At 44.9% G+C, this 16,160-nt stretch overlaps 1 protein-coding gene across 1 annotated transcript; it reads left to right on the forward strand.

The window, feature by feature from the left end:
• Positions 1–7,145: 7,145 nt before the first annotated feature.
• Positions 7,146–12,668, forward strand: B2m (beta-2-microglobulin). Its single transcript, XM_021183825.2, has 4 exons — positions 7,146–7,277; positions 10,454–10,732; positions 11,230–11,258; positions 12,221–12,668. Exons 1-3 carry the CDS (start codon positions 7,211–7,213, stop codon positions 11,241–11,243), a joined length of 360 nt encoding a protein of 119 aa, XP_021039484.1. The 5' UTR covers positions 7,146–7,210; the 3' UTR covers positions 11,244–11,258; positions 12,221–12,668.
• Positions 12,669–16,160: the final 3,492 nt, after the last annotated feature.

Genomic DNA, 16,160 nt, shown 5'->3' on the forward strand with positions numbered 1-16,160 from the left:
GTGCTAACTGCTCTTCTGAAGGTCACAAGTTCAAATCCCAGCAACCACATGATGGCTCACAACCATCTGTAATGAGATCTGATGCCCTCTTCTGGGGTATCTCAAGACAGCTACAGTGTACTTACATATAATAAATAAATAACTCTTTAAAAAAGAAAACAAACAAACAAAAAAGAAAACAAATAAGAAATCCTGTCTCATCCAGGCATGGTGGTGCACACCTTTAATCTCAACACTTGGGAGGCAGAGACAAGTGGATCTCTGTGAGTTTGAGGGCAGCCTAGTCTACAGAATAAGTCCCAGGACAGGGCTATACAGATTAGAAAAACCTAATCTTAAAAATAATAATAATAATAATAATAAATCCTACCTATGCTCCTCTGCAGGTACTGCATCACAGTCCAAAGGCAAAAGTTCACACTCTCTCCCTTGGTTCAAAGGTCCTCAGCTGGCTCATCCTTACTCCCTCCCAGTAGAATTAGTTGCTGTCCTAGTATCGAGACCTATTTACAGATCTATAAACTACAGTCCCGGAGCTCCTCTGGGGAAACTTTCCCCAGAGCCTCGCAGGTAGCAGCACCCAGAAAGGAACTGCTGAATAACTGAATGGTTGCTGTGGGCACTGACATCAGATGAACACGTTGGGACAGACTGTGGAAATATTTGATACAGACTAAGAAGAAAAAAGCCAAAGTTGTGGAAACCTTTGTCCTGGTCTAGAGGTCCCCTCTCATAACCCTCAGCCACCTCTTGACACTATAAACCCCACATAGCGCACACATGGTCTGGTCCATTTGGAATGTTATGTCTATGAAATAATGTTACATAAGGCACATCGCCAGGGCGGGTCCTTTTCATGCTGGGCTCACAACAACAGAGCCGACCCAGCTCAGATGAGAGTGGTAGGAGGAGGGGAGGACCCAAGCTTCTAACAAAAAATCCCCCCCCACCCCCCCAGGTATGAAGCAGGTGATTCACTGCTTCCAACAGAGAGTACCCAAAATGACTTGCGAAGCCAGAGCCTGCTTGGTCAAAAGGCAAACTAGACTTTGGAAAGGCAAACATTCATGTTGCACCAAGTTCTTGGTAACTAGGTCCTAACCTGTATGCTTCTGGAAAGGAGGGGCTGGGTTAGCTTTCTATTCTACAGACTCACAATTCATTAGACTTCTGGAGACCAGAAGTCTAGCCCAAGACACATGGAGCCAAAACCAAGGTGTCTTGTGAGCAGCAGTGCTCTCTGGAGACTCTAGGGGTATCTGTTCCCGACTTCCCCCCCTTCCTCAGGCTTGCCATATCTCTTGTTTCATGACTTCTTTCTTTCAAGGCCAATTGCATCCCCCTGATTGGGCTTCTGTGGCAGTGTTTCCCTACTGACTATTGTCACAAAATAGTTACCTGATGAAAAAACAATTTAGATTTATTTAGTTTAGGTCTATGAATGTTTTGCCTGCATGTATGTATGCATACCAGTTGTGTGTCTGGTGCTGGCTGAGATCAGATCTTTGGACTTTAAAAGATACAGATTTAAGCTGATCAATGGTGGTGTTACATGCTTTTAATCTCAGAAGTTGGGGAGGGGGAGGAGCGGGGCAGGTGGATCTTTGAGTTTGAGGCCAGCCTGGTCTACAGAGCAAGTTCTAAGACAGCCAAGACTACACAGAAAAGATAGCTTGTCTCAAAAACAAAACAAAACAAAACAAAAAAAAAAACCAAAAAAACAAAAACAAAAAAAACTCCAGATTGTAGCTGGTAACTGGTTGGTGCTAGCCCAGCTGTTTTGGACACCTTAGAATTGTTTTGAGAGCATTCACAGGAAGGACTCCAATGAGAACAGCGCCAAAGATGAAACTTCTGTTTTGGAAGGCTTTGTTCTAGTTGTGGCTATTTCAGATAATGTATGCCAGCCAGAGAATAGAAACCTTAGTAAGCTTTAAGCAATACTGTAGCTTTTCTCAATCCAGAGTAGAGGGAAGGAATTTAGGTAACTCAGTAAGAAGGCAGCAATTGGTGCAATGAGACTGGTGATTTGTGCTTATGTCCCTGTGTGAGGCCTGTGATTGGTGGAACTGAAAGCTAGTTGTGCTATGATTGGTGTAAATGCTTCATTTGCAAATCACAACCCTCTTAGATATGCAATCAGGTGGTTCAGCTCACTTTTTCAGTAGGCCAGGAGACACTTTCTTGTGTTGCTCCCTGGTGTTAGTGGCCTTAATAGAAGACTTCTGAATGGTCTTTTCTTACCTTTTTGATGAGGTCTTTTGGTGGGCAGAGCAGGTTGAGCTGGTAACATTGTCTTAATTAGATTACTACTGTTGAGATAAAGACTGTGGGGGGAAGAAAGGGTTCATTTCATTGTATACTCCCAGGTAACAGTGTATCATCAGGAACTCAAAGCAGAAACTGAAGCAGAAGCCATGGAGGACTGTAGCTTTCCTACTTTGCTTCTCATGGCTAGCCCAGCTTGCTTTCTTATATAACAACCTGCCTTGGGTGACACACTGACTCCCTGGCCTGAGCAGAACCCAACCAAATCTGTCATCAGCCAAGAAAAAGATCCTCGCACTTGCCTGCAGGCAATCTGTTGTAGCATTTTCTCAGTTGAAGTTCCTCTTCCCAAATAACTCTAGCTTGTGTCAAGATGACATGAAAGCAACCCAGACAGCTATGGAGCGAAGACAGTGGTAACGATGATGTGGCCACAGGGAGGAGGTACTAAAGAGTCCCAGAGAGCAGCAGGCAGAAATGACAAAGTAGAAGGAGACATGGAGAAGGAGAAAACTGAGTTGCTAAGATGAGGGGCTGGGAGCCCTGGTTACTGGAAAAGAGTTCCAGGCAAGCCTTAATGATTGAAGCTCCTCACATCAAAGACTTAAGAACCCTAGCATGCTGTCTTAGACAGGGTTTCTATTCCTACACAAACATGATGACCAAGAAGCAAGTTGGGGAGGAAAGGGTTTATTCGGCTTACACTTCCATGCTGCTGTTCATCACCAAAGGAAGTCAGGACTGGAACTCAAGCAGATCAGGAAGCAGGAGCTGAGCAGAGGCCACGGAGGGATGTTCTTTACTGGCTTGCTTCCCCTGGCTTGCTCAGCCTGCTCTCTTATAGAACCTAAGACTACCAGCCCAGAGATGGTCCCACCCACAAGGGGCCCTTCCCCCTTGATCACTAATTGAGAAAATGCCTTACAGTTGGATCTCATGGAGGCATTTCCTCAACTGAAGGTCCTTTCTCTGTGATAACTCCAGCTGTGTCAAGTTGACACAAAACTAACCAGTACACATGCTTTCTGGGGGCTGCTGGGGGCTGCTGCTGTTGCAAACCAAGGGTTTCTTTAGATGCTAAGTACAACAGCCTTTGACAATCAAAACTCAGAGCATTAAGCTTTCAACCTGAGAACCCTGAGCTCTCAGCCTCATACTGCTAGAGCCACAAGGCATAAGTCTTTAGCTCTCAGAGCTTGGAAGTACATGTCTCTTTGACATTCAGTGACCTGTGATTACCAAACCTGGAAATGCTATTCCTTGCCTTTGCCTGAGCAGAGGCAAGCTCTGACCAGCTTACAGATAACAGAACAACATGGAAACTATTTAATTGTATTAAATAGAAATAAGCAAATTTGATGAGCATATATGAGACTATCCCAATTTTGCAGAACTTCTTGCCCCTATATATGTACCATTCCAGTTTCTCAATTTTCTTATCAATAAACAAAAATACCTAACTTCAAGGCAGTTGTGTAGCTTGGGTCGGCAGCTTTATGTTTGTTAGTGTATATATGAGTCGTCTGGGATGCCGGGAAAAGGGGATTTTGCTACAGTTTGTCTGAGATGGACCCAAGAGCCTGCATATCTAACTGGTCCCAGGTATTGATGGTGCTGATATTGGATCATGTTTTGAATGGCAAGGGACTGAGGACAAAATCTGGACGATCTTGGCACAATTGACCACTGAGAGGTCCACTCGTGAACTTTAACTTGTTCATGTTTCTACACTTTGATAACTTATTTATCTTTCTGCTCAAGCACTTTGTTCTTTTTAAAATCTAGAATGATATAAGTATCTATGCTTTCAAAGTTCATCTTTCTTTTTAAAAGTTCTGCTGAACAGTGGTGGGACATGCCTTTAAGCCCAACACTCAGGAGCCAGAGGCAGGCAGATCGCTGAATTTGAGGCCAGACTGGCTGACAGAGCAAGTTCTAGGATAGCCAAGACTACCCTGAGAAACCATGTCTCATAACACCAATAAAAATAAAAATTAAATTAAAAAAGAGTTCTTTTATTTATATGTGTGTGTCTGTACTTGTGCCCGCAAAGGCCAGAATGGGGTGTGAGATCTCTGGGACCTGAGGTTATAGGTGTTTGGGGGCTGCCCAGTGTGGGTGCTGGGGTGCTCTATCTCTCCAGCCCCAGGCTTTACCTTTTGTAACCACAATAATTAATACACCATAGATGTATTAAAGTACATAGTGAATAATAATATATGAGCACATACATCTATTAAAGTGCCATTGAACTCTAAATAACTAATAGTGTTCACCCCAACAATTCCTTCTATTTCTGATGCTCCTTCCTTCCGTGCCCTGCTTTCCGTCAATACAGATGAATGTATCTTTTGTAAGTTCTATGTAAACAGAGTCATACAGAGCATATTCTTTTGTGTGGCTTCTGCAGCAATCGTTATTCGATCCATGTTCTTGTACCACTAGTTGATTTCTTGTTTGCTCTTGACCATATTCTGCGGACAGGTCTCCCTCACAATGAGTGCAGCCATTCACCTGTTTGGATTATTTCTAGTTTACAGCGTTTACAAACAGAGCTGCTGTGAGCACCCATGTACAAGACATTGTATAAAATATGCATTTGTTTTCTCTGTAGGGAACACTGAGCACAGAGAATAGATCTAACGGTCTATTGTGTTTAATTAAAAATACTTTTTTAGACTTACTTATTTTGCTTTATTTGTATGAACATGTTGGCTACTTGTATGTATGTACCCCATGTACACACCTGTGGATCTTCTGAAACTGGGGTTACACATGGTTTGAGCTACTATATGGATGCTAGAAATTGAACCCCAATCTTCTGCAAGATCAACAAGTGCTGTTAATCACTGGTCCATCTCACTAGCCGTAAACATTTTGCTTTAAATAAAACTATTATATTGTTTTTCAAAAATTTTATACCATTTACATTGGTACCAGGAGAGCATGAAATTCTAGTTCTTCTGAAAGAATTTTCACCAGTATTTACTATTTCACCAGTATTTACTATTTTCACCAGTATTTACTATTTCACCAGTATTTACTATTTTCACCAGTATTTACTATTTTCACCAGTATTTACTATTTCACCAGTATTTACTATTTTGAAGTGTTGACAGCAAAAAACCTTTTTAGGCAATCATACAGGCAAAAAAAGAAAAAAAGAAAAAGAAAAAAGCCACTGTTTACCAGTTAATTATTCCCTTGAGAGACAATACTATTAAATTGTCATATTTGTAGATTGCCAAAGCTGGTCCCCTTAGACACACAGGGCTTTTGTCTTTTCTTTTTAAATTTATTTATTTGTTGACTGTGTATGCCTGAGTGCATGCATGTGTGTGTGTGTGTGTGTGTGTGTGTATACCTGTGTGTAAGTGTGTGTGTGAAGTTGTCAAAGGTCAACTTGGCAGAAGTTGGTTTTCTCCTTTCACTATGTGGGTTCAGGGGACTGAATTCTGGCTGTCAGGCTTAACGTCAGTCTCACCAGCACTCTTGCCAGTTAAACAATAAATAGGTTTCCTTTCGTTTTCATTACCCACATAAATCATAAATGGAAGTCCAAGAAAACACAGAAATCTCCACATCCAGAAAGCTGAAAGTACGTCTTCGCCTCTGGCTCTTGTTTGAGATAAGGCTTTACTGAACTGTCCAGACTGGTCTGCAACTTCTGGTCTGAAGTTACAAAAAGGGATAGCAAAATAACATAAATGATTATGATTCTTAAACATTACTGGATCAAAATACTATATGCTGGGTAGACACTGTAGGATTGGGTCTCTGGATATTATCTCATTAAGGTCCGTGGAGACTATTCTATTTTTTTTTTTCAAGTTTAGACACAGCCTCCACACTAGAGATTGTTAAAGGCTTTAAAATTATGTTCAAGAAATCCAGAAGTTATGTTGTTCTCCTTGGGGAAGCCAAGGCCAAAGCCACTTCAACTGCAAGCATGGCCATTTTTAAGATCGTTTTCCATGTGCTCCCCATGCCCTCTTCCTACCCTTCCTCACTGGAGCTGCTTGTGGTGGTGTCTCCCGGCACTCACAGCCTGCCTCTGCCCTGGCTTTTGGCCAGGGGTTTAACTTCTCTACTGGGTCCACCGCTGATGTAATATACATTCTGAGTAAAACTACGGCAGCCTTTGTCTTCCAAGCTGATAAGCAGAAACCCCAAGGGAATGCATTTCAAGGTTTATCTCCTCATCCAGAAAAAATAATTTATTCGGGGATTCACTTCACTTGGCCACTCAGTTTACCAACGGCCCTGTTCTAAGAAAGTACTACTTAAGAGAATGGACAGGAAACCCAGCTAAGCCATTGTCCTTCCCCAAAACCCATGAACAGAACAAAGAAAATTACCTAAATTTTTCAAGGGTACCCGATTAAGTTCTCCATCCAAAGCTCTAAAAGGAGAAAAACCTGCTAGAAGCAAGGTCAGAAATCTTCTCCGTTGCCTTTAGGACAGGAGGGTCTTTACACACGGAATCCTGAAACTGCCTTTGTATTTCTGGGCTGAGATTATAAACTAAGGGTTGAGTTCTGCCAGTTAATGCTCTTAAATTGTCCTGGCTTTAGTTTTCAAGAATGCAAACTTCAGGTCCTAAGTCCTTTTCTGACTGGGATATTGTCGGCAATTGAATAAATGAAGGCGGTCCCAGGATAAACGACCAGATACACCAAATTCAAGAGCACACCCTCTAGGGCACCAAGGGTCCAGCCCAGGCTGTTTCAAATATCACGGGACTTTATAAGAACACGAAACTGAAAATGGGAAAGTCCCTTTGTAACCTAGTTCAGCATCAACAGCTAGGAGACTGGTGACGACCTCCGGATCTGAGTCCGGATTGGCTGTGAGTTCAGGAACTATATAAGAGCGCGCGCGCCCAGGCTCATTTCAGTGGCTGCTCCTCGGCGCTTCAGTCGCGGTCGCTTCAGTCGTCAGGATGGCTCGCTCGGTGACCCTGGTCTTTCTGGTGCTTGTCTCACTGACAGGCCTGTATGCTATCCAGAGTGAGTGCCTCTTTCCCCTCTCTTGGCATTAAATTTTGATTTCTCCTTAGTTCTCTTTCCCGACGGGATTGGCCAGGGAAAGGAGTGGGCGTCCCGCTGCTTACAGCTTTGAGGCTATGGGGTGGATGCGCCTGTTTGGGAGTGTGCTGACGGTCAGCGCTGGAGGTGGGGAAGGCTTCTCTTTTTCTCCTCTTCTGGCGGGAGCCCCTAGGCTCCCTGAGCGCAACAGGAGGGTGGGGCTGCCTGGAAAGTGCAGGGTGGAGGGCTATGGGCACGCGGAAGCTGGGCCCCGACCTTGGGAAGTCAGACCGCATCTGCGCAGCTTCATTTGCACTCGCAGAGAGGCTCGATCCATCCGAAGTCCAGAGAAATGGGCGTGGGTCCCAGACTCTGCGATGTTTCCAAAGCTTTCTGATCATTAACTTTGTATCTAGTAATAACCTTAAAGGTCGCGGGGCAGTGGTGGCTCACGCCTTTAATCCCAGCACTTGGGAGGCAGAGGCAGGCGGATTTCTGAATTCGAGGCCAGCCTAGTCTACAGAGTGAGTTCCGGGACAGCCAGGGCTACACAGAGAAACCCTGTCTCGAAAAAACAAATAAAGGTCGCTGGGTATGAGGCTTATTGCAATGCTGAGGACCTTGTGAGCTTCTTAAGTTTGAAAGTACGTCTGCGATGTAAATGTTATGGTTCCCCGAGTATTAAGACAGGGAACTAGAGGAGGCATCGCGATTTAAAGTAACTTATTCACACGGTAGACTAATGGCAGTCAGAGCTGGAATTGAGGCCGATCAATGCCATCTGTGGTAATGCAGGCCTTTGGACTGTAACCGCCATTTGTTTCTAGAAGTGTCTAGGCCTTCCTGGGTCATGGTCTGTGAAGCAGTCTGAGATGCCTTGGACAACTTGGTACCTCACACAGCGCTTCCTGTTTGGCACGCTGCCTGGTTCTTTCCGCGATAAAGCTTCTGCTTTCAGTTTTGAGACAACTACGACTTACCTTAAGTCAAGGTGCTTATGAACTCTGGAGTGAGGATTATTTCAGTGTGGTGACCAAGACTCGTGAGGATAACTAGTAACTCCCAAAGTCGTGGAGGTAGAAATATGGCAGAGACCAGATTTAAACCTGACCCAACACTGGTCTTAATTGTGGAAGGGATGGTTCTTGTCCAGGGGATTCCAGGCATGATGAACCTGTGGCATTTAGCATGTTCTTGTTTCCAAAACCTCAAATGCAAGGAAAAATGTGGTTTATGCTAATTTAACTTTATGGGGACAAAAAGAATTCAAAGCTTTACTGAGACCTTCATTCTAGCTGGCCACAGTTCTCAGGTTTTCCTCTCCCTACCACCTTGCATGGGTGGATAAGAGGCTGCTCTTCAGAGACCGTGCACACTGAATAGATGTGTATCTGGGAGTATATTATGGCTGGGCATAGTTGTGCACATCTTTAATCCCAGTATTTTGGAGACTGAGGCAGGTGGATCTCTGAATTTGAGACCAGCCTGATCTACAAAGTGCATCAAGTGTGTTGAGTCATGTTGTGCAAGTGTGTTGAGTCATGCTGTGACTTCAGAGCTGGGGAGGCTGAGACAGGCGTTCAAGGCCAGCCTGGAAGACAGAGTCAGACTGTATCTCAAATTAAATAATAAGCTTATAAGTAAACGGAGGGGAAACCACAAAAAGAGCCAGTGAAATGGCTCAGCAGGTACAGGCACTTACCACTAAGCCCGAGTGTATCTCAGATCCCACTTGGTGGACGGAGAGAACTGACTTTTAAATCCACACATGTGCTACGTTTCGTGCATGTGCACACACACACACACATACACTCTCTCAGTAAAACAATAATTTTTTTAAGAAAGTAGATATATACATTAGTGATACCTTGGTATCAGATCTGCATATTCTACAAAGTAGTACTCCTTGTCATGTTGGTTGAGAAGCAGAAACAGAATTCAAAGATGGCAGCGGTATGGCTCAGCAGCTTAAAGTACCTGCCATGCAACCTGACCACCTGAGTTCATAGAACCCACGACAGAAGGAGGAGAAAACTGTCTCCTGAAAGCCATCCTATGTCTTCACAAGTACACCTTTGGGAACTTGACTCTGTGTGTGTGTGTGTGTGTGTGTGTGTGTGTGTGTGTGTGCACATACAAATAACAATGGAAAGAGTTTACAGTATTTTCTTTCCGTGTCCCTATAGTGTGCAATAGTGACATCAGCTATCTGAAAGCCCCATCTCCCCTTGCACACACTGCTTACTTCCAGCAGAATGCATTCTCAATTGTCATGGTCCTCACGTCTCCCTCCGGTCCTTTACCCATCCCAACTCAGTTGTTTAAAGCTTTCCTAGCTTCTGTGGTATTTTAAATTTTGTTTGTTTTCTAGTTCATGAAACCAGAGGTTTGGTTTCAGAATGCAAACTCTGGGCTGGAACAGAGAAACCCTGGGTTGACTTGCATAGGAACCTCATTAGGAGGAGCCAATGCTAACACCTGCCACCTGAGGGGTAATTGCTCAGCTCTCAGCACTGGATCAGACATGTGTTGGGAAGTCTAGGGAGGAGCAATAAGCAAAAAAGAAAGGGGATGGAAATAAGAAAGAAAAGTGAGAGGGGCTGATACAGCGCACAAGCACTGCGGGCTTTGATGTGGATACTATGAAGGGTGTGCGGAATGAGATGTGACATTTGGAAAGTTGGTGGGATTTATTAAGGGAAGGGAGGGGCACAGTTCTTGAGAGCTTCCAATAAAAAAGTTCCTTAAAAATCCACTGACAGAAGACACTGCTAGCCGGGCGTGGTGGCTCACGCCTTTAATCCCAGCACTCGGGAGGCAGAGGCAGGTGGATTTCTGAGTTCCAGGCCAGCCTGGTCTACAGAGTGAGTTCCAGGACAGCCAGGGCTACACAGAGAAACCCTGTCTCGAAAAACCAAAAAAAAAAAAAAAAAAAAAAAAAAAGAAGACACTGCTAAAAGCCGGGCGGGGAAAACAGAAGGCACTCGTAGGATTTTGAGGAAAAGATACTACGTTTTCAAAATGTGGGTAGACTTTTGGGGAAGCAGATCACTGATCCAGAGTAGAAATGGAACAGCGAGAAATAGAGGATCAAATGTAAGATGGTGCATGGTGCAGACTGAGCTCTGTTTTCATCTGTCTTTCCCTGTGGCCCTCAGAATCCCCTCAAATTCAAGTGTACACACGCCACCCACCGGAGAATGGGAAGCCAAACATCCTCAACTGCTACGTATCACAGTTCCACCCGCCTCACATTGAAATCGAAATGCTGAAGAACGGGAAAAAAATTCCTGAAATAGAGATGTCAGATCTGTCCTTCAGCAAGGACTGGTCTTTCTATATCCTGGCTCACACTGAATTCACCCCCACTGACAGTGATACATACTCCTGCAGAGTTACGCATGTCAGTATGAAGGAGCCCAAGACCGTCAACTGGGGTAAGCCTCAAGTTCTTCCTTACTTTCTGGACACTCCATCTGTGTGGACTTAAAACTGCTTTGCTATTTTAAAAACCTGCATACTGAGATTGTTAGAGAATACCCCCAAAAGACTGATCTGTGGTGCCAGCAGAGAGACTTACACAGCAGGCCAGGAACCAGCAGTTCCCTACCCACTGTCCCAGACCTCTTCCCTCTTTCCTGTGCTTCCTCCAGCTTTCCTGGCAGCCTGGTGCATACTAAGTGTCAAAGCGCATGCCAGGTAGGGCAGGCCTTGGTCTGTAACCCCTGCCTTCAGGTACCTACAATTCTGGACTGTTCCAGGGCCTTGGCAAGAAGCTAGTAGACAGGAGTGGATCTCTGGAAAGTTCTCAACAAGTACTCAAGGCTAGCCACAGCAACCTAGTCTATCAGCCTTACTGCTTACAACCCCTGGGTGTCTGTTAATGCGTTGTAGTATAAAAGTAAAGTTTTGTCTCCATTTTCTTTTTTCATAGATCGAGACATGTGATCAAGCATCATGGTGGTAGGTTTCTTGCCTTTAAATAATGGGCCTTTGGGGGTGGGGTGGAGCTGGTGGTAGAGCACATAAGAGTGCATAAGGCCTTGAGTCCTGGTCCCAGCACTGCAGGAAGAGAATTGTTTGATTCACTATCCTAGGAGCTGTTTATAGGCAGCTCAAACATGATAAGCATCACTATATGAAAGACATTAATTAGGGTGGCTTGATCAGCTACAGAAGGATCCTCTGGGGTCACATTCTTTTATCCTGTGGATTGGCAGGAAGGAGGCACGTAGCCATGTCACTGGCCCTCTAAAGGGAGAACAGCACCTTTGTGTATGCAGCAAGGCAGGTAGGCAGGTAGGCAGGCGGGTGGTCAGCTACACAGCCTGCATGGGTTTGCCGACCTTCTGTTTTAACCCTGCCAGTTCTGCTGAGAAGGCCTGGGACGATGAGCTTGCTGTCTTTGTACAGCAGTGGCCTTGCTCCTCACCCAGAGGAGCCGAGTGACAGAGCTCTGCGGGTGCATCTTAGCCCTTTCAGTCTCTAGTTGGTAGGCCCTAGATTTACCTTCTGGAGGCTTCCGGACACTCAGGGAAAGAAATGGACAGGGTTGTAACTTCATGTAAGGCACCGTCACTTATGTGTCAGAAGGAAGTTGAGGAGCGTGAGAGGGAACGTGGGTGTCTCTGTCAGGTGGAGTCTAGTGGTAGAAGACCCAGCTTTTCAGTGAAATCCAGGGACCTTGAAGCAAAAGCTCACTCAAATCTTGTATTATATTTATTTCTAGGAAAGGGGATTGATGAAGGGGGTGGGGATGGGTGATCTGCCCAAACAAGCAGTTACCAAATGGTGGAGCCAGAACTCAACTCCTTTAAGAAGGTGATTGACCTACAAACTCATTTGATGGTGAGGTCTGGAATGTAAATAATGTAATGTTCGGCTAACCTTCTCCTTCTCTCCCTCCCTTCCCCTTTTCTTTTCAGCTCTGAAGATTCATTTGAACCTGCTTAATTACAAATCCAGTTTCTAATATGCTATACAATTTATGCACGCAGGAAGAAATAGCAATGTACACATCACCTTCTTTATATCTTACTTTAAATGTTTTATGCATGTTTTCAAAAAAATTGGAACTATCCTAGATAGCTGAGTAATAAATCTTCAATGAGTATTTCGATCAGAATAATAAATATAATTAAGAACAATAGTTGATCATATGCCAAACCCTCTGTACTTCTCATTACTTGGATGCAGTTACTCATCTTTGGTCTCTCACGACATAAGTGAGATACTTCCTTTTTGGTAAAGCAAAGAGGCCTAATTGAAATCTGTCACTGTGCCCAATGCCTAGCAGTTCTCACCCCCAACCCTGTGGCTACTTCTGTTTTTGTTACTTTTACTAAAAATAAAAAACTAAAAAAAAAAAAAAAATTGCTGCCAGACATTGCCAGTGTTACATGAAGTGGTTTCTAGGTAGCCTAAATGCCTGCAAGCACGTGTGTATTTTTCATCATCTAAAGAGGCAGTGGGTATCTTAGAAGGTTCTTGCAGAAGCAGGCTCCTCAACTAAGGGTCTAGAGGAAAGTGACTAGGAAAGGCCTCCAAAGCAGAGCAGTAGGAGGTGGTTGATGAAGGTCAGGGAATAATAGCGAGGAACTGGGAGGGGAGTGGGGATCTCAGGTGTGCTGGTCCCACAGGGAGCTCTAGAGCAGAGATCACATCTTAAAGTTTGTCTTGGTGATGTGCACAGCTTGTTGCTGGCTCCACAGACTGTATGCTAGGATGAAAGCCCAGATACTTTGGGGTGCAAGTTATGGTTATTGGTGGCAAATTATACAAAAGCTAGGGACTGGTTCTTATTGCTAGATGTAGGTGGAGCATGGGTGACTACTGTGTTTCCTGTTAAATTCTGCTGGGTCTACAGCACACACAGTCTGAAAACCCCACTCAGTTCAGAGTGTTGGCTAATGTTAAAGAGGGAATGCTAATCAATTTGGAACTAAGTTTGAATCCTAATCTTACAAAAGTTACTATAACATCCCTGACTTAATTTTGAGAGTTTAATTGTGTCCCCAAAGCTCCTTTTGTGGCTGGAGATCTAGTCCCTGGGGGTGGTGATAATGAGAAGTGGTGAGGGCTCGAAGAAGGAGTCTGGTGGGAGGTCCTGTCGAGGGACAAGGAGCCTTCTGAGCTCTGAGAGGGTTGTTAGAAAGGCAGCAAGCCTGGCCTCTTCTGCCCTTCCTGAGGCATGTCTTCTGTTGCTGTCGGTGGGAAAGAGGAACCTTTGCTTATCATTGACATTTTGAAATTTCCAAACCCTTAAGTAAATCTCTTCTTACTAAGTAGCTTGTATCAGGTATTTGTTATAACAGTTAATTACTGATTAATAGTAACCATAAGCCAGAAGTGGGACAACCAATCTTGCATCACAAAGCTTTATTTATTTATTTCACACAGCTGTTATTATTGTAAATTTAGATTCATTTAATTTTGTGTATGATACATGTACATATGTACACTACATGCATGCTTACTGCCTATGAAGTTCAGAAGAGGTCATCTGGAGGAAGTCACATCCCCTGGAACTAGAGAGTTATGGATGACTGTGAGCCACTATGTGGGTGCTGGGAACTCAACCGGGGCCCTCTGGAAGAGCAGCCAGTACTTTTAACTGCTAAGCCTTCCAGTTTTTTTTTGTGTGTATATGTTTGTGGGGGGGGGCATGCATGTATATATGTTTGTGTGTAAGGGTATGCATGCAGGGGGTGCATGTATGTTCATGTGTGTGTGCATGTGTATGTGGGTTGTGCATGTGTTGTATGGGGGGATACATGTGTGTGTGTGTGTGTGTGTGTGTGTGTGTGAGTGTGCATGAGTGTATGTATGGATCGGAGGATGGGTTGCTGCTGGATGTCTTCTCCAGTTGCTATTACTCTCTACCTTACATTTTGAGACAGAGTTATAGTGAATGGCAAGCTTGGAGATTTAGCCGGCTATCCAGCCCCAGGGATCTTCTAGTTACCACCTTTCCAGTGCTAGGGTGAGAGGCACATAGCACCACACCCAACTTTTCTGGGAGTGATGAGGGCTGAACCCAGGTCCTTAGGCTCCAAGACTGAGGCACCTCCTAGGCCCCCAGTACATGATATTTATGGAATGTAGATGATTTATCCCAGCAACCTCCTGAGATAAAGTTCCTTAGGGTCCTAGGGGTAGTGTTTGATCTTCAGTCTCCTCTTCTGTGAAGGTTTCATCCTGTTTGGCTAGTGAAGTTTCAGTAGGACTGAAAGTGGTTGTGTTATTACTGGGCTTACGGTGCATAGGGAAACTTCATGGGATGGTCCTCCATAACCTGGAGAAAAGGCAGAGATGTTCATCGCACAGAGACATCACAAGAACAAGACTGCACTGGCAGCATGGGAACTCAGTAGAAGGAAAGAAGACTAGAATTGCACCTCCAAAGACTGCTTCCTGCAGCAGCCAAGAGCTCAAGATGAACCTGGATGAGGGACCTGAGAGAATGAACCCCACCCTCCACCTTGGAAAGGACCTCAGGGTAGCTTGCAGAGTGACAGATGTGGGGAAGTAGACCTCAGGGTAGGCTGCAGAGTTACAGATGTGGAGAAGAGGACCTCAGGGTAGGCTGCAGAGTTACAGATGTGGAGAAGAGGACCTCAGGGTAGNAGATGTGGAGAAGAGGACCTCAGGGTAGGCTGCAGAGTTACAGATGTGGAGAAGAGGACCTCAGGGTAGGCTGCAGAGTTACAGATGTGGAGAAGTGGACCCTTCCCACCCGTCCCAGTGGAACTTTGTTAGGACCTATGGTGGCAAGAAGGATCATATTTCCAATTTCCTATCCCCAAGTCCTGTGTCTAGTGGTGAAACCTTGAGCAGTAAACTTGGGTTGTGTGTGTGTCTTCTTTAGCACCACACTGCCAGACTGCTTTGATCCCCAACAATGGCTCTGATTTTAATGTAGTATTGTTGGCTCTGCGATGCTTTTCCCAACTACACCCTTTGCGTTGCTCTGCACTTATTCAGCTCTATTAGCCTAGCCTAGCAAGTGGTCAACCAACTTTCAAGAAATAAATCAACAGGATTGTAAATCCTGATTCTAAAGACGTGTGTATCTGTAAGGCTTGCAACCTCTGACCTTCAGTTTCTGGACACTACAGGTAATGTCACCATCAGAGCAACCAGAAAGTGTCCTATTGATTTTAATTTTCAAAGCCTCGCTAGGAGACTGACTAGACAGTAGGATTGCTGATCTAATTTCTGTGGGAAGGTAGATGTAGAGAACCGCCACCCTTCCTCTTTGTTGTAAGGGGCTTTGGGTAAAGAGGAAACTGAGAGGGGGTGGGGAAATGCCCTTTGCCCACAGCCTGGGGATGTGGCAACCTTCCTGAGTGGGCAGATCATATACAGGAAAAACCTGTTTGGGAGGCAGTGGCAACAGGAATGGGGCCAAACAACAGGAGTGGAATTCCAGATGGAATTTGTAACTTATCAACCACTCTGTAACCTGGGGTGTCCCTGTGACAGCCTTCTTCATGTTTCTCAACATCTATGCAGCCTTGCAAGGCCCTCCTGCCCCACCAATGTAGCCAGCTCAGCACATGCTCAAGTGCATGCTTCTAGTTCTACCCACTAGATAGACCCTGGCAGAGAAGGACTCAATACCTAGGCCTCACATGGGCTGCTGGAGCCTGGGTGGAGACCAGATGATGGTGGGCTCTGCTTTTTGGGACCGTTGAGCATCCCTGGTGGGCCTCTCTTTGCCTGGCTGGAGTAGGAAATTGTGCAGTAGCCATGGCCTGTGATTGTGAGATGCAGAGTGGAGTGGAGAGAGCCTGCCAGTATTGCCTGGACCAATGAGTTGAGCTGATGCTTATGATGGAGTGCTAGGTAGAGCATCCACACCTG

Source organism: Mus caroli, chromosome 2 (genome assembly GCF_900094665.2).
Source record: "Mus caroli chromosome 2, CAROLI_EIJ_v1.1, whole genome shotgun sequence".
Lineage (NCBI taxonomy): Eukaryota > Metazoa > Chordata > Mammalia > Rodentia > Muridae > Mus > Mus caroli.

Bases quoted from the DNA above. Each gene is read 5' to 3' on its own strand.
- B2m (XM_021183825.2), top strand. From the start codon at position 7,211: ATGGCTCGCTCGGTGACCCTGGTCTTTCTGGTGCTTGTCTCACTGACA. The intron at 7,278-10,453 runs GTGAGTGCCTCT...TGTGGCCCTCAG, and splicing joins AGGCCTGTATGCTATCCAGA to AATCCCCTCAAATTCAAGTG.